The sequence below is a fragment of the Sesamum indicum genome, linkage group LG15 (genome assembly GCF_000512975.1).
Source record: "Sesamum indicum cultivar Zhongzhi No. 13 linkage group LG15, S_indicum_v1.0, whole genome shotgun sequence".
Taxonomy (NCBI): domain Eukaryota; kingdom Viridiplantae; phylum Streptophyta; class Magnoliopsida; order Lamiales; family Pedaliaceae; genus Sesamum; species Sesamum indicum.
Window position 1 is genome coordinate 475,340 of NC_026159.1, and position 18,076 is coordinate 493,415.

Consider the following 18,076-nt stretch of genomic DNA (forward strand, 5'->3'; position numbering starts at 1 on the left):
ATCGTAGGATTTCGCAGAGTGTGTGAGTAGAAACACTGAAAACAAGCAAGCCCAGATGGGAATATGTTTCATACTAGATGATGGTCAAATGGGAAATCCAGGTTTCAGAACACAATTATAAAAGGCTGCAAAGGGATATGATCATATGAATGACGACGTCTAGCACAAGGAGAAGATCCCCAGGCTCTAAAACCCTGACATTGGTTTATAATGCGAGACGGTTGCTAGCGGAGTTGGCGATGAGAAATCCTTTATTGTTTCGCCTGCCGGCCCCTGGATACGGTTTATGCTAGATTGTTGATTGTCGTTCTCGGTTGAAGCCTTTTGTGATTTCTACGTTTGCTTAACTGGCAAAGTTGAAGTGATCAGCCTGCCCCTTCCGGATTAATATTATAAGAAAATAAGTGGCATTATTGGTATATTTTTATGGTGTCATCAACATCATCATCTATATATTGTATCCAACTTCTCAACCAAAAACATACAAGTCGGACAATTCATGACACGTTACAAACCTAACTAAACTGGCACATTCTTGCTCATGCATTTATCTTTGGCACTGCTCTTTTAGTTAGATTATTTTTAGTTGCAATCATTATCTTAGATTGTTTCTTTTAATTAGTAACTTATTTGTTTTTCATCATGTAAAATAGAATTTTTATGAAATAAGATCTATGTAAATATTTTATCCGTTTTTTCAATCCTAAATTGTATTCTACAAGAACTAAATATTTATGAAATTAACTAATGGTATACCGATTTAATATTTTAATGACCTCTTGTAGAAGTAACTTTGTCTTGTAGAAACTTTAAGATATAAAATATTATATGACTCTTACAATAGTGTACACGAAATATGTTTATATATAATATATAGATAATATACATTAAATATTACTAATAAATGCACTTAGAGAATTAATTATGTGAATTTAATAGTTTTACAATTGAATTTAAACAATTCAATATACTTTTTAATAACTTTATTACGAAATTGTGCAAGTACAATGTTTCAATTAATATTTATTAATTCAAGATTTAGATAATGGTAACATAATTATAAGAATATTTTTGTCCAATAAAAAATTGAAGGAAACTTTCTATAGATAGCAGTTTTTATCATGTGGCCAAGGAAAGCATCTTTCCACCTGCAGACGTCCAAATAGCAAAACCCTTTCAAAGGGAAGAGAATGAATTATTATGTCCATCAGTAACTTCACGCCTTCAAGACAAATGGCTTTCTACTGTAATATTGTTACTTCAGAGAATTAACAAATCGTTAGCCAGTAATATATATAGACCGAGTATGCAAATATTACATTCTTCCAGCTGTTTTTACTTCACTAGTAACAATAACGAAAGCCAATTCACTACATGGATTTCATAGTATCTAGTCCCTAAAAGCTGCCTTCTTGTCCTAATTTTACATGACTGTAACCGTTCATAATACAAATAACAAACTAATTCATAAACCAGCAATTTTTTCTCCCTATGGATCTGCACGTCCCGCAACTTCATCATCACTGTCACTCCGGCCATCACTGAAAGCCTCGTTATCACTTACTTCAACCTCGCTATCATCTGTTAAGGTATTATCCATGTGCTCCTTCTTTGCATAGCGCTCACAATACTCTGTGTCACAATAGCAAAGCGTCACAAACATGCCCACCCTTTCTTCTTATAGTTCGACTATGAACGTTCAAATTTTCCTTCTCTTTCTGTACCCTTACCTTCATGTTTTTCAGAGTATTTTAGATCTAAGGTTTGAAAAAGACAAAAGACAATGACTCACCTTTCACTTTTTGTTCATATTGCGCCTTATCTTTCATCATCAGGGATGCTGCATCACCATTCAGGGGGTCCGATGGGTTTGGATAAAGCAGCAGCTGTGGGAGGAAAACCTCAAAGACATTCAAGAGATCTGTAAATGAATACAACTCTTGTCAAGACAATGCAAAATTCGCACTGAGAATTCCAAAAGAATCATTTCTTGCAAGTATCAGGGGAAGAAAAAAGGAATTTCCTGTTGAAAAGCTTTCGTCTCTTGTCTGTTCCTAGGTGCTACATGGACTTGAGATAAATGGAAATTACTAGGTCACAATTGTATCCTACCCACCCATAATGTAAAATTCAGCCAACTCTATTAAAGCATCACCAACTTTCTTCAGTGAACTGCTACACTTACCAAACATTGGGCTCCATGACTGGTTAATGACATCCAAGCATACAGAGCCAGACCTGTCATACAAAAAGCTGAAATCAGTAAGCGTGATAAACCAAAGCATAACACTTTGAGAAGAACAGAAATATTCAGATGTAAATATAAGAAAATAATACATCAAACATGTGGCATTCTTCTCCGCATGCAAAAGAAAAGTCTAGAAATGAACAGAGAATACTGTGTTCCCATTACAATCATACACATGCGTCATAAGGTAAATTCATGGCCACAAGATCCTTAGATGATAGGCTTTTCTCATAAAGAGGCTGCAACAGGAAGCCTATAGAACTTACAGCTCATCCACATTTGGGTGGAAAATTTTGTTGACAAACCCAATGGAAGGGGACTTGTAAGGATAAGCATCTGGAAGTTCTACACGAACTTTCCAAACTCCACCTTCATAAGGACCTGCACGTTAATGAGAGGGTTACAAGAGCAATCTTACGAATGTTTTTTATCCTAATGTTCTCTGCAATCAAACATACTCCATTATCCTAACCTCACTCAAGCAAATTACAGATTGTTATATAGCAAAGAGAGAGATAGGTGGAAGGGTATAGAAGGACAAGTAGATGAAAACAAGTAGCAGGTATGGAGCCAATCCAAAGGAACAGCCGAGGAAACATTACTTTCTTTGGGACCATGAAATTCCACATTGAACTCGTTGATGCCATCATTTATAGGTTCCACAGTATAGTCGCTCATCATTCTACAATAAAAAAACAAAATATTTAGGACGGTGATCATAATGTAATGGTCAATGATATTTGTGAGTACAATCTGAATAAGAATTCATCTTCGAACAGCTGAAAGAAGATGAGAACATTATCTAAGAGAGGCTTACAGTTTCATGACGTCCATATCTCGCCTCTTGCTGGGAGAAGACATTTTGTCAAAGACCTACCTGAGTACAGCCTAGAACAGGATCAGAAGTAAAAACAAAACAAAGTTAAAAAATGGTTATTTTACCTCAACCCAAAAAGGAGCTGGAAAAATTAACCAAATATGGAAGAAGCAAAACAGGGGTACCAACGGATCTTAAAATTTTTCATTGAGTTTGAAAGTCAAATAGGAATTGCATATCCCTGAAACTAACTCAAATTGAACGATGATCACTATTCTTAAATCTTAAACTTCAGTTTATCTCCTCTCCCGGAGATAATGTATAATGTCTAGCATTTGTGATAACTGAAAGAATGTCTTTTCAACTAAGTACTTTGCTACACGATGATGAAGTGAATTTTTTTAAAAAAAAGGTTTAGCAATGATAAGGATCAGCGTTTAATCAAGTAGCTTGTGCGGATGTGAGATATTTCTACCAGAAAGCATTACTTTAACTGGTCCAAAAAGTTGAACAAACAGCATTACTCTTAAAATGCAGTTCAATTGATTGAAAATAAACAACATACAGAGAGCAAGTCCAAAAATACTCCAAATCAATAACACTTCTGATTTCTTGTTTTCCAATTTTCCAGTTTCTTGGCCATTTAGCAATGGGATTATCCCAAAAGAATATTTAAGTGACGTTCCCATTCTCTAACTTTGCACAACTAATCTTCCATCACCATCCAACAAAACACAACATATTAAGCGCAAAATAGCGCTTCAAGAGCTTAACATACACAACCAACCAAGAAATAAAAAATTTAAAAAAAAAAAAAAAAAGAAATCAAACAGCCAAACAAGAGTAAACAATTCAATCCAACACAAACATCCACTAATCACAGAATCAAGAATCGGAAGAAGGCAAAAGCATCAGAGCCCACATCACCATTGGACACAAATAGCACAACAGAATTGCAATCACAGCTCATGGTCTAAAAACTCAACAATCCCACAACCCAAAACGATTTTCCTCCCGCAACACGGAACAGAAAACAATAAACATCAGCAGAAAACAGACTAACCGAGAAATGAGAAAGAAAAAGAATATCAAGATCAGATCAAAGGCGGGTGCTGTGTTAGTGTAGGATGAAATAAAAGTGCGCGGGCTTGTGTGTGTGTTGAAGATGAAAGAGAAAAAGCAAGAAGATGAGGGAAAGATAATGGAGAATGAATCGAAAGGTGTCGACATGTTGCAAGTCTGTTTCCTTTTGGTGTTTGAAAGATTTTGATTTCAGTGGCACGTGCTGAGTCGGTGAAAAAGAGAGTAACGTGGCTTTGCCTTACCCGATGTCCTTTCTGTAACTCGTAAAATTACATGAGACGAGTTTGTGTGGTAAAATATTGACGGCCGGATTTGCCTCCTCTCCCCACAATTTTGCAGTCACCCCTCCTTGCGATTTTCACTGTAATCAATTTTTTACAAATTACAAGAATCAGTCATTATTATAATAATAATAATAAAAACTAAATAACAACAAACTTTTTTTAAATTTATCATAATTATAAATATATTTTTAGAATTAATGAATACTCCCTCAAATAAACGTTTATCTTACTAGTATTTATAATTTTCAAACAACGAGAAAGTATTTATAATTAGAAATAATTATAGTCTCCTCCCATGAGATTTGGTGTAATTATACATAGATCTCTGTGGTTTGAAAAATTACGTTTAGCACCCCTGAGATTTACTTTTATCTATCAAATAAGTCCCTTCGTTAGTCAAAATTCACCGAATTTGCTGATATTAATAAAAAAAAATTGTATTTACTCTCAATTGACTTTTACTAACTTATTGCATATTAAATAAATTTTTTTACGATAAAATTATTATCATACTTCTTCGCTCATTAATGCATTTGATGAGGTATATCTTCACCGTTATTTGATTTGCAATAAGTCAGTAATAAGTATATCAAGGTAAATATAAACTTTCATTCAATTTTTTTGTTAATATCAACAAATTCGATTAATTTTAACTAATAGATGGACTTTTTGTTAGATGGAACAAACTTCAATGGTGCTATATGTCATTTTTCAAACTACATAGGGTTATATGTAATTACACAAAAACTCAAGGAGTGAGAGTATAATTATCCCTTATAATTATAACAAACCTCGTAAAAGCCTGCTATAAATTCCCCTAACAAAAGTACAAATTTCTTGATCATCTTTAATGAAACGATGAAAATACAAAATTATATCTTAGACTAGTATTTTACATTTTGCTACATATGTATTCCGATTTTTTTTTCCAAAAAAAAAAATAAAGAAAAAGTACTATCATTCTATAAAACGTAATAGAATTTTGTAGGAAAAAAGTACGAGTTTTTTTTACTTTATTTGTTCAGTACTATCATTGGCACACTCGGTACCAATGGTATGGTAATGTGTTGAGCTTGAAAAATATATTTTTAATGATTTAATTTTTCGTTCGTTGATTTTTATATATTATCTTAGAGGAGTTAAAAAGAAATAGAATTTTCAATGATAAATGTGATTTCTTTTAATTCATATGTTCGGTATTATCCTCGATACACCCATATGCTAAGGCCATGTTGATGCGCAGAACTCGAAAATTAATTGAATTTATAATACAAAATATTGAGTTATTTTAATTTTATTGTTCAACACTACCTTTGGTACATACATCTCATGTTAGGCCATGTTGATGCGCATACTTTGAAAACTATATTTTCAATGCACTGTTTTCCGATCATAGTCTTTATTAATTTATGAAAAATAGAGAGCGTTTATTTAATTTGCCTAATTTTAAGGGACGTGAATATTATTTACTTTAATATTTTTGGGCGAACTGCTAATTTTTACATATTTAAATAATTAAGCAATAAAGAGGTAATATGAAAGCAATTTCCACACTTAACTATGGAGTTATAATTGCAAACATCTCGCCCTTCCTATCTGCGTCCCATGATCGAAATTAAGAGACTTTGGCGGTAATAACGGCGGCACTCCCCAAGACTCGAAATCAAGAAACGTTGGGGGTAACATCGGCGGTCGATCATCTCTGTCGTCATTGAGTAGAGGAAAGAAAGTAAAGAAAACAGTATGGGAGTTCATGGGCTTTGGGAACTCCTCGCCCCCGTTGGCCGCCGAGTCTCTGTTGAAACCCTTGCTGGGAAAAAACTCGCAATTGGTATCGCAAAACCCATGTCCTGACGCGCGCTGTCGTTCTATTTTTTCTAACTCTTTAACTCCTTTGATTTTTCTTTCTAGATGCGAGCATATGGATGATACAGTTTATGAAGGCAATGCGAGATGAGAAGGGAGAGATGGTTCGGAATGCTCACATATTGGGATTCTTCCGTCGAATTTGCAAGCTTCTCTACCTCAGGACTAAGCCTGTGTTCGTATTTGACGGCGGCACGCCTGCGCTTAAGCGGCGAACAGTCATTGCTCGCCGCCGCCAGCGCGAGAATGCCCAGGCTAAGATTAGAAAGACTGCGGAGAAATTACTTCTCAATCACGTGAGTTGTTTGTTAGTTTATTGAGAATGAATTCAATTTGAAAATTCTCGATGGTGGATGATGAATCTTGAAACTAGTAATGAAGTGGAAGTCCTTGAAGTTATTGCTATTATACCATGTCATTGGCTATTTTTTGAAATCATCTTTTATTTATTGTTTATAGCTTAAGGCGATGAGGTTGAAAGAATTGGCAGCGGATCTTGAGAAGCAGAGGCAAGAGAATGATACTAAAGGGAAAAGACCCATCATACAGGAACCAAATATTCTACAGAACACGGAGAAAGGAAATGATGCTGAGGCCGTTAATTACAATCAGGAAGAAGTGGATGAGATGTGAGTTTTATGCTGGATTTTTTGTTGCTTATTTTTTTAAAGTTAATATAAAATACATTCTGACTTTTGTCAACTAGTTGATTAAGGTTGGCAGCTTCTATTGCTGTAGAGGAGAATGAGGGTTTTAGTTTTGATGCATCGACATCAGGTGCTGGTGATCCAGATAACAAAGTATTTGATGGAGAAGAGGATGAGGATGATGATGAAGATGAAGAAATGATACTAGTAACGTTTTGCTTCATGATTGAACTAGAAGCCTAATGACCTTGCAATTAGTGTGGACTTCACATTCCTCTGTTATTGCGTTTCATTTTCTGTTAAATTGTTCCAATTTATTTTCTTACAGCCAGAGATGCATGGAAAAGTCGATCCTGCTGTCTTGGCAGCTCTTCCTCCATCCATGCAACTTGACCTCCTTGTTCAGGTCGCATTTGCTTTTCTTTTCTTAAGTTATTATCATTTTGCTAAAATTGAATCTTGTCTAATGTTACCTGTGAATCTCCTGTTTACAGATGAGAGAGAGACTGATGGCTGAGAACAGGCAGAAGTATCAAAAAGTGAAAAAGGTATAAAGAGTACGTGATAGGAAAGCTCATGACAAGGTTTAGGTCCCATCATTTTCGCAGAATTCCTGTGAATGTCCCTATGTTTATTTTGCTTACACATCCTAAAATATTTGGAGAGATTTCCATTGTGCTTCTGCTTGAACAAAAATTTAATTTTCTCGATGCTATCATTCTATTTACATTGCTGGTAATTCTTAATAAATTGTATTGTGTACTAAAACATTTATGACCTGGTGGGGCATTGATGATTTTTCGCCATTCCTTCTCTGATTGTAATTTATTATTGGCTGATATAGGCTCCAGCAAGGTTTTCAGAACTACAAATACAGGCTTATCTCAAAACAGTGGCTTTCCGCCGTGAGATAGATGGGGTACAGAAGTCTGCTGCAGGGAGGGGAATAGGTGGCGTGCAGACTTCACGAATTGCATCTGAATCTAAAAGAGAATTTATTTTCTCCTCATCATTTACTGGGGACAAACAGTTGAGTAATATATCTATCTATATATATTGATAGTCCTAATGGTTGTGGTTATTCTTTCTTGAAAAGCCATCCTGCTTGAATTGTATGATTGAGATTTCTTCTTGACTTGATCAGAGCCCTTACATCTGTTGGACAAGAGGTCGTAGGAGCTGATCAAAGTCAGCCTGAGCCAGTTAATTGCTCTACCGATGCTGTCAATGAAATTCTGTCGACCAGTGGTGCAGTTGGACCAACAGTGGTTGAAACTGAAAAGGCGTTTCATGATGATGTGGAGACATATCTGGATGAGAGAGGTCGTGTTCGGGTCAGTAGGGTAAGAGCGCTGGGTATTCGTATGACTCGAGACCTGCAGAGGAATTTAGATTTGATGAAGGAGATTGATCAGGAGAAAGCAGATACAGATCAAGAGAAAAATAAGGAATCCACCACTGCAGAACTGGTTGATGACCTAGAAAGGTCATCTGACAGGATCCAGCATCGAGAAGTTTCTGATAAGATTAATAACAGAATGAATGATGAAATTGACAAAACAGATGAGCCTGCAGTGGTAAATGGAACTTCTATCGAGATTTCCTTTGAAGATACATTGGATAACGAATGTGACAATGATGATGATAAGTTGTTTGCTAGTCTGGTGGCCGGAAACCCCGTAATGGACTTCGCTGTTGATAATTCTGCCTCAGTGAAACAAACTTCAGACCACTCTGCTTCAGATTTTGAGTGGGAGGAAGGTGTCATTGAAGAGAAAAGGTCGGCGTATCTGTTCGAAGGAGGCATGAGAGGTGAGGGAGAAGTAGAGTGGGAGGAAGAAGTTCAGGACATTCAATTGAAGTCCTCATCTTGTCCAGACGAAAGCCAGAAAACTGTTAGAAAGGGTGCTCTGCAGGAAGAATCTGATATTCAGGAGGCAATTAGAAGAAGTCTTGAGGATACAAGGGGTTGCAGATCCATGAATAACTTTCATGAAAATAGCATATGCGAAAGAGGTAGAGAAGTGGTTACCAAAGAGCACATGACACATGCATGTCAGGTGCAGTCTGTTTATGAAGGGAAAGAAGGCCCTGAGGTTGATGCCTCAATGATCAATGTAAGGCAACCATTTGGCTCATCGAATATCCTTGAGAACAACTGTTCAGAAGCTAAATCTGCTGCGTTCATGGATTTGAAACATGAAAAAAGCAGCTTAGACCTGAAGCTTTCGAGTGAAGATGCTGGCATAAGCGGAAATTTGACTGGAGAAAAACTTGTGACTCCAGATACTATTCCTGAAGAAGAGGAGTTGTGTGTGACTGAGAAGCAGCCAATAGACACTTGTAGTGAAGATGGCAATAGCCATGCAGCAAACAAACTAGAGGATACTTGTAGCGGGCTGGCTGCTCATAATGTTAGTGGCTCTGCGTTTAGTTCTGTTATTCATGAACTGAATGACAGAGCCCTTGACTCAGGTTCTGCTGATGCTCAACACATGTTTCAGGCAGCATCAGACGACCATGCTTGTGACACTGCAAAAATTGGAAAAATTTCAACTGATGATTCAATAACTGATTTAGATGGTGTGAAAGATTTGGGCAAGGAGAAAATTTATGGTAACTTTTCAATGGAAAAGGAGGAAACTACGAGAAATTCTTCATTTATGGATGATGACAAGGAGCAGGAGATCATGGAGGCTCATCTGGAGGAAGAAATGCTGTTTCTAGGTATAGAACGTGAAGAGCTAGGAAGTGAGCAACGGAAACTGGAGAGAAATGCAGAATCAGTAAGCAATGAAATGTTTGCTGAATGCCAGGTACGTTTTGTTAGTCGGGTTTCTTATAAAGTCTTTCAACATAAACCATGATGAACTTTTGAAGAAAATTCGAAGTTTTGCAGTTTGAGATGAATGTCTCTTACATAGGTTGAAGTTGAATCTATATTTGGGACCTGATTACAGGCAAACATTTCATGGTTAGCCATGAACAGATTTGGGTGACTTCATTTAGGAAATCACCAAGTCTGAGAGCCCCTTTCAGATTTGAAAACTGTGTGACTTCGTTCGCATTCAGTCAATTTGTTCCATGCTAAAAAAATTATTTGTTGCTTTTTGCTTGTTGTTCTGGTTTCCTAATAACATGTATTTTATGCCTTGTGTAATATACATTTTTTCTGAGCTGAAAATGGTGCAGAATTTGATCCACAAGCATTAGGTCATGCAGTCATCACTTGTGCAGTCATATTCTCAGTTTGTCTTGACTCTTGAGGTCCAATTTGAACCTTTGTGATTCAAACTTCCCTTGGCACATTGTTGCCCACAAGAGAAGAAAAAATAATTCACTGACAATTTAGAGAAGAACTGAATTCTATAATTAAATATGTGAAAAGAAAAGGATTTCTTGTGGGGGCAGCTACGAGATGAATTCTGCTATATCTGTGGATGGTCAGAGAGTAGGAACAGATGTGGCCAAAAGAAGTTACGGTGGTGGATCCTAATTACAGCTGATGGTGTGTAAAGTTGCTTATGATCATGGTTGATTCAGCACATTGAGATCGTGGTTTTTATAATGCCTGAAATCTCCACTTTTCCTCTACCTTACTTGCCTGGATATTTTTCTGAGTTGACGTACTTTCTTCTTACTTCTTAGTACTGCACTTTCTTCTTGTCCATGTTCTCTTATTTGATTCACAAATCCACTTATCTGTGATTTAGGAGTTGCTTCAAATGTTTGGCATACCATATATTATTGCACCAATGGAAGCTGAAGCTCAATGTGCTTTCATGGAGCAATCAAATCTTGTTGATGGTGTGGTCACAGATGACTCTGATGCATTCTTGTTTGGAGCACGAAGTGTGTACAAAAATATCTTTGATGATCGCAAATATGTGGAAACATACTTAATGAAGGTGATCCTGTACCTTAGCTACTATTACTAACTATTGATTTAAAAATAATGTATGGTTACTTACCATTAATCAGTTAGGATTTCCTTCTCCATACTGATTTTGTCCAATTTTTTGTGTAGCATGTTCAAGTTAACATTAGAAGTATGCATTGACTTGGACCACACTGACCATTATATGCAGTAATATCTGTTTGTCTTTGCTTTACTATTGGTTTTGATGTTTAGATGGTTTTCTAGGACATCGAAAATGAGCTTGGGTTAGATCGAGAAAAATTAATCCATATGGCACTGCTTCTTGGGAGTGATTATACCGAAGGCATAAGGTAATGACTATCATCTAAATCAGAAGCATTCTCTTGTGCAGATTTACATCTTTGTTAATATTTCGAATGGGTTAGCTATACAGACATTTCATCAGTGTTCGCCACAACATTTTTATTTAGCTAGTAGTTTGCCTTAAGTGGAGTGTATTATGTATATTGGTGTGTGCTAATTTCATAGAACTGTTACAGTGGCATTGGAATTGTCAATGCAATTGAGGTTGTAAATGCATTTCCTAAGAAAGATGGTCTTCGTGAATTCCGAGAATGGATTGAATCGCCAGATCCCACTATTCTTGGAAAATTAGATGTGGAAGCAGGGGGTAACTCAAGAAGGAAAGGATCAAAAGGTAGTGAGAGTATGATGGGTGGCTCAAGTAGCAACACAGAAGGGAGGTCTTGTGATCAAAGTGAACCACAACCTGTGGATGAGGCCAAAAGGATAAAGCAGATTTTCATGGATAAGCATGTAATGTAACTTTCTCCTTGCATTTTACTATTAGATGTTATTAATGTGCTAATGAATCTCATTTTCCTTTGCAAATTGGCATAATTAATTTCATTTATCTTGTGCAGAGAAATGTGAGCAAAAACTGGCATATTCCTGCTACTTTTCCAAGTGATGCTGTGATTTTAGCATATGCTTCTCCACAGGTGGATAAATCAACAGATCCGTTTTCATGGGGAAAGCCGGATCTTTTTGTGCTTCGCAAGTGAGTCCACTATTATATTGTTGACATCTATATGCTTTTTAGGTTGATAGTAAGAGCTCAAATTTCTTAGAACATTGTAATGTAGATGAACAAATCTATATTGAGAAGAGAGTTATGAGTTGCCAATTGACCTTCTGAACTCTAGGACGCTGGAATGCAATTTTGAATTAGAGAGCAATTCATTACGCAAACACCTGAGAAATGAAACACCTGAGATGTTAGTTTCCCCATGGTTGGTTGATTGCCTTCATCAAAGTTAAGAGATCGATGTTCTCTAATATGGTGCAAGTTTGGGTGCTTCTTGAAATGAGAGAATAGCATTGAATCAGTAGAGCCTCAGTTAGAATTCATTAATTAGTTAGAATTGCATGCTGGCCTTTAAATCCAAAATTTTTCCCAGGTTGCCCTTTTCTTTTTGGCACTAGAAAGCTTGGTTTTCAGAGAGAATGGTAGATCTGATAAGGAGTTTGCTTGCAGGTTGTGCTGGGAGAAGTTTGGGTGGGGCATGTCAAAATCAGATGAATTGCTGTTGCCAGTTCTAAAGGAGTACAACAAGCATGAGGTTGATGAACTCCCCTTTAACTTGCACTCTTACCAGTTTGTATTTTGTATGCTTTTTCTATATTAAATATTTATAATAGTTGGGGAAGAAGAGAGCTGATTTGACATCCTTTTTTGTTTCTTGGTTTGGTTTATGTAGACGCAATTGAGATTGGAAGCATTCTACACATTCAATGAGAGATTTGCCAAGATCCGAAGTAAGAGAATAAAGAAGGCTGTCAAAGGAATAACAGGGGAGAAATCTTCTGACTTGATGGATGACACTACACCACAATCTGGGAGTGGAAAGAAACGAAAAGTGAGGCCTAGTGAGAATGAAGCCAACCAATCAGGAGGAGGTTCAGAAGGATTGGATGGTTGCGGTACTAGTGATAACACCATAAAAAAAACAACTGTGAGGCGGTTAAAAGGAGGACAGACAAAAGAAAAGACTTCGCGGAGGAACTTAGAACTATCAACTAATGTAGATAACCATCTTCTCACCAGGAAAGAATCGCATATAAGAGGACATCTTAGTGGAAAAGGGAGGAGGAAACAAAGGAATTCTTCTGGTGAAGATACTGAAACTGGCAGTGATGATGGCACCTATAGTGGAAGTGACAAGGAAAAGCAACTTGACATATCGAAAGAATCTTTCCAAGTACGACGGGTAAGTATGGTTGCTATCACAAGTGCCTGACATTTAATTTGAATTTGTTTTTCTGGTGTACGTTGTAGAGGTGGATGTTAAGCATATAGAAACTTGATTATGCTATTGGTATCTGACGGAAGCCATTTGGGAGTTTTTCTCTGAATCAGCAACTTGACCAAAAAAATTAAACTTTATGTTTATTTGTTATTATATAAGAAAGATTAAGTCTAGTATTACTAAAATTTATTAGGCATGTAAAGAATGGTGTGTAATTTATTTAACTTTTAAATATATTACAAATAAGTAACCAAATTAAAATATATCTTATTTTGGAACAAATAATGTTTTTGTAAATAAATTAAAAGTAGAATATTCTTATGAAGTCATCAAACTTTTATCTAAATCAATTCAATAGCATATCATATTAAAACAATATTGTGTGGGGGCGCCAAAAATGACATTTTTACAATGTGTCATTAAAAATGTCTAATGACATCATGTGTGGTGCTAGAATGTTGTTTTTATGTTGATCATTGGTTTTGTGTCAAAAAGCAAAAATGTCGTTTTGCGGAAAACCGGTGTGGAGGGGAGGTTTTTTACTCCAAAAAACCCAAAAAAGAAGAAAAGAAAAAAGGGAAGACCATAAGGCCTCAGGTGGAGTGGATGTGAAATGGCGATAGTCCAGGGGAGGTCAATGCAATTATCGCACTTTTACCTTCTCATTTTAAGAGTGTGAGCTTGTGTTATCAGTTCTTTGCATTATTATTTAGATCTTCATCTGTTCTCTTATGTGTTCATATTTTTCTTATGCACTTGCAGTCCGGGCGAATTAGAAAGACTGTGAATTATACTGTTGCTGATGTATTTGACAACTGTGAAGAGGAGAGTCCTAATTGCCTCGAAGAAGGTGCTGTGACTAAGGAGTCGTTAATGGATCAAGTAGTTGGTAGTGTTGATAAGAGCAATGTAAATGAACACAAAGAAGGTAATGATGTTGGGATGGGAAGTAGACTTTGTGTGGATGAAACTGAACAAGCATCCAGGATGGATGAGATGAGGACCAGTCAGTTTAGTGATAGTCAAATTGATGATCCTGTCAACCAGAGCCATTTATCGAAAGATTATCTGCAGTTTGGGGGTGGATTCTGCATGGAGGAGGATGAAGAGGTGGAGCTTAATGGGCACGCATCATGTCCTCCAAAAGAAGTGATCCCTGAGAAACCAGATGTTCTTGATAGTGTTGATTCAGCAGTGGAAGAAAATCATGAAAGTGATCGGTCGATTATAACTCCAATACCATCGTATGGGAAGACAGAGTCGTCTGATACTGAGGTAATTATGGCCGATAAAAGGCCAAGTGATGATATTTCATCAGATGGTACCAAGAATGATCCTGGGAGTTCCTTACCAAAATCTCTTCGAGCAATGCCTAATCTGAGAAGGAAGAAGAGAAAAACTTGAGATCGGAAAGGAATAATTTATTGTCCCGCGCTTGAAAGTGTGCCTAATGAACTGTTTGGATTTGTTGAAGAAAGTGGGGTATTGCAAGAAAATTAAATTGTGGAGTAAAAGTGGGACAAAAGTATGTTGAGAAAGATAATATAGTGAGTTATTTTACTAGAATTGCTTATCTGTTTATGTTTCCTCTTGTTTGATGGGATGGGTGGAGTGGTGCAAGGTGAAATGTGCACTATTTTTGGGATGGTTGTGAATGAAGGGAATCGATTTGGTGGTTTCAAGTTGTAATTGGAATGAAATAAGTTCAGATGTATCCAAGTGTTACTATCTTTTATTTACTTATGGATTTCATTTAAGTCTCAGATTTTATTTTCCCCTTATGTAAAACATGATTAATTGTCAAATTTTTGTTTTGGAGGATGGCATGGTGCGATAATGGACTCTATGCCAAAAAAGATATTTATTAAATAAAGGCGTGAGATAACCTAAGCCACTGGTTGACTTTGGACCACCTACTTCCTCAATAAAATATCCTACTCAAATTATGGATCCAAAGGAACAAAATGGCTCTACTGGCATCAAAGAAAATCGTAATTGTGTGTGTGGTATGGCGGGGGAAGTGGTTCCGTTGGTGGCGATGCTGACGGTGGAGTTGACCAACGTAGGGATGAACATCCTCTACAAAGCCGCTGTTTCGAAGGGTTTAAACTACCATGTTTACATGGTTTATTCTTACGGGATTCCTGCCCTCATTCTCCTCCCTCTTGCCTTCTTTATCCACAGGAGTACACGTCTTCCACCCTTTACTCTGCTCCTGCTTCCCAAATTTTTCATCCTCGGCTTTCTTGGGTACGTACGCCAGTATCCTTGTTGCTTCTCTACTTTTCAATCTGAAACCAAAAATAATGTTGTTGGCGGTGTACGGAACAGGTTTACAGGACAGTTGTTGGGGTATGCAGGCATCGCATACAGCAACCCAACACTCGGTTCAGCCATAAGTAATCTTACTCCTGCTTGTACCTTTTCTCTTGCCGTTGTTTGCAGGTGCCTCGCTTCATTCTTTTCTTATAGAAATTGTCTATATGAGCCACAAGTCGAGCGTATGATTGAATTGAATTATTATAGTTAGTGTGATTAATAGTCCACTGATGACCTGTGGAACCCTTGTCATTTCTACTATTACTATGATCCGTCTGTGGAATAATTTGTGTAACACAAATATCACACGCCACATTCTGGTTTACAATGTCAAAATTGTGTTATTTCATCTTATTATTAGTCTTTTTGACGTTGGTGTCTAGTCTTCTAAACACAAAATGCATTCAGGCTGGAAAAGCTGAAGCTGAGAAGTTTAAGCAGCCAGGCCAAAGTCATTGGAGCTTTGGTATCAATAGTAGGTGCATTAGTCGTGGTGCTCTATGATGGCCCGTTGCTAATAAACGGGCGCACTGGGAAATTAACATTACCTACAATGTTTGGTGCTCGATCCAATTGGATCTTCGGTGGTGCCTTACTTGCCGTTAGCTACATTGTAGCCTCCATTTGGTTAATTTTCCAGGTAACATATATAGAGCAAACAACTGTTGAATTTTCATCCTTACAATGTCTTTGATATTGCTAGTCGAAATTCACCAAAGTTTAAGGATTTGAAATTTAAAAATTACTGTTGCAGGGCATAGTTATCAAGGAGTATCCAGCAGAGTTTATTGTAGTCTTTTTCTACAATTTCTTTGCTTTTGTTGTGGCGGTACCAGTCTGTGTTGCTACAGGACCACCTCTGAGTTCATGGGCAGTGCCGGCTGATGTTCGATTGGTATCCATCCTATATGCGGTAAGGGACATTCTATTAAATTCAATGTTTTACGATCTAAACTATATATACTCTGTTCCTAACATGAATCAGTTTCCCATAGGGAGTAATGGGATCAGGATTTGCTATCATGATTCACACGTGGGGGTTACATAGGAAAGGGCCTGTTTATGTAGCAATGTTCCGGCCATTGTCTATAGCCATTACAGCTATTATGGGTGTCATTTTCCTCGGCGACGATCTTTATCTCGGGAGGTAAAACAACGGCGTATTCCAGAGTTTTTTCCTTTTCGTTTTGAATTTTTAGCCTTTCCCATTACCCGTATATGGCCAATATAAATAAATTATTTGTTATTTTACAGCGTCATTGGATCCGTAGTCATTGCAATGGGGTTTTACACACTGATGTGGGGGAAAACGAAAGAAGAGATTGTTGAGACATCAAATGATGATGATATCTTGGAGCCATATTCTACCGGCGATGCGATCGTACCGCTGCTGAAAGAACGTAGCATCTCAACCAAAGCAAATGCAGGATCATAGCACCAAATCTGGTCCGTGGAATTTACAGAAGAAGATTTGTATAGGTTCATGAGCTTCCATATGGCCCAGACTTGTCTTAAATTTCTTAAATAAAAGTTAGCCCAAGTACTAGATGGGCTTGTCAGAAAATCATCAAGATTCTTTTTTCTATACCATTGGGTTGACAAATTTTGGTTATCATTTTGAACAATATTTGTAACATTAAAATTTTTTATATAAAATATCAAAATTAAAACTTTTAATTTTCTTAATATGAAGTTATGTAAAATATTCTTTTTTTTTTCAGATTCCTATTAATGATTTGAATGTAATTAATTAATTGAATATAGAATAGTTATAGCATGAAATAGAGTGGATCAAGAATAGATCTAAATTTGCAGAAAACCTGCAGCTAGCTAGCTAGTTACATCATGTAATTTTCTATATTTTAAAGTTTTTTTTTTGTTATCAACTAATAATGGCTTAAAATTGCATCAGAAGAAACCACGATTACGCCAATAAAATTAAAATTAATAAATAGGAGGTGAATGGGTAGTCACTCACTAGTCATCAATATATATATATATATAGGTATAGGTGTCCACTATTGGAATTCCAATATTTCAAATTGTGGCCTTAGGGGGAGACAAATGAACCTTTTCCATTCGCCCTCCCCACACTTTTTAACTTCTCCACACAATTCTTACCCTGTGTCTGTTTGGGTGTATTAATTTGTGTATTTGTTAGGACAGCATGTGAAGGAAGTCCTTTCTTTTTGTAGTCTTATATGAATCATCAATAATTAACAAGGTTTGAGGATGCCACGTCTGTCTTCATGTTATCACCTCCTTTGTTTCCGCTAATTACTGTCCCCTGCCCATCACGCTCTCCAACTCTATTTCACACTTAATTTCTACCACAAACATAATATATTTATCATGCAATATCAATCAAAAAAATAATATCCTTACTCGGTGGACACTCACTCTATACATGTTATTTTAATTTGAAACTAAAACCAAATAATAATTTATTATGTTAGATTGGTCCAAACCATGTAACTTACTATGTACATTTGTCTAGTGCTAGTAGTTTTCGCTCCTTTTTACGGTATTTAGTAACATATTGGTCATGTACATGTTACACTAAATTTTAATACTATTGTATAGTAAAGTAACTCAAATTATTTAATATTATATGATAATCATC

At 36.5% G+C, this 18,076-nt stretch overlaps 3 protein-coding genes across 5 annotated transcripts; 2 read left to right on the forward strand and 1 right to left on the reverse strand.

The window, feature by feature from the left end:
• LOC105177158 (ubiquitin-conjugating enzyme E2 5-like) lies at window positions 1,269–4,295 on the reverse strand. 2 transcript variants are annotated; one of them, XM_011100208.2, is made up of 7 exons: window positions 4,129–4,295; window positions 3,066–3,136; window positions 2,851–2,930; window positions 2,515–2,629; window positions 2,186–2,238; window positions 1,793–1,921; window positions 1,269–1,632 (listed from the first exon to the last, which is right to left on the reverse strand). In XM_011100208.2, the coding sequence occupies exons 2-7, from the start codon at window positions 3,107–3,109 to the stop codon at window positions 1,490–1,492; spliced, it is 564 nt and encodes a 187-aa protein (XP_011098510.1). In that variant the 5' UTR covers window positions 3,110–3,136; window positions 4,129–4,295; the 3' UTR covers window positions 1,269–1,489. The 2 variants fall into 2 exon arrangements, with proteins under 2 accessions (XP_011098510.1, XP_020554587.1); XM_020698928.1 differs by lacking the exon at window positions 4,129–4,295 and adding an exon at window positions 3,993–4,017.
• On the forward strand, window positions 5,990–14,873 carry LOC105177159 (DNA repair protein UVH3). 2 transcript variants are annotated; one of them, XM_011100209.2, is made up of 15 exons: window positions 5,990–6,263; window positions 6,344–6,594; window positions 6,758–6,927; window positions 7,014–7,152; window positions 7,274–7,351; window positions 7,440–7,493; window positions 7,790–7,974; window positions 8,090–9,761; window positions 10,659–10,853; window positions 11,090–11,175; window positions 11,365–11,641; window positions 11,749–11,885; window positions 12,363–12,447; window positions 12,586–13,095; window positions 13,897–14,873. In XM_011100209.2, the coding sequence occupies exons 1-15, from the start codon at window positions 6,176–6,178 to the stop codon at window positions 14,536–14,538; spliced, it is 4,569 nt and encodes a 1,522-aa protein (XP_011098511.1). In that variant the 5' UTR covers window positions 5,990–6,175; the 3' UTR covers window positions 14,539–14,873. The 2 variants fall into 2 exon arrangements, with proteins under 2 accessions (XP_011098511.1, XP_020554665.1); XM_020699006.1 differs by lacking the exons at window positions 5,990–6,263; window positions 6,344–6,594 and having other exon boundaries at window positions 6,788–6,927; window positions 7,005–7,152.
• LOC105177160 (WAT1-related protein At5g40240) lies at window positions 14,995–17,092 on the forward strand. The gene is made up of 6 exons (XM_011100210.2): window positions 14,995–15,384; window positions 15,466–15,579; window positions 15,862–16,093; window positions 16,208–16,366; window positions 16,449–16,600; window positions 16,708–17,092. The coding sequence occupies exons 1-6, from the start codon at window positions 15,080–15,082 to the stop codon at window positions 16,886–16,888; spliced, it is 1,143 nt and encodes a 380-aa protein (XP_011098512.1). The 5' UTR covers window positions 14,995–15,079; the 3' UTR covers window positions 16,889–17,092.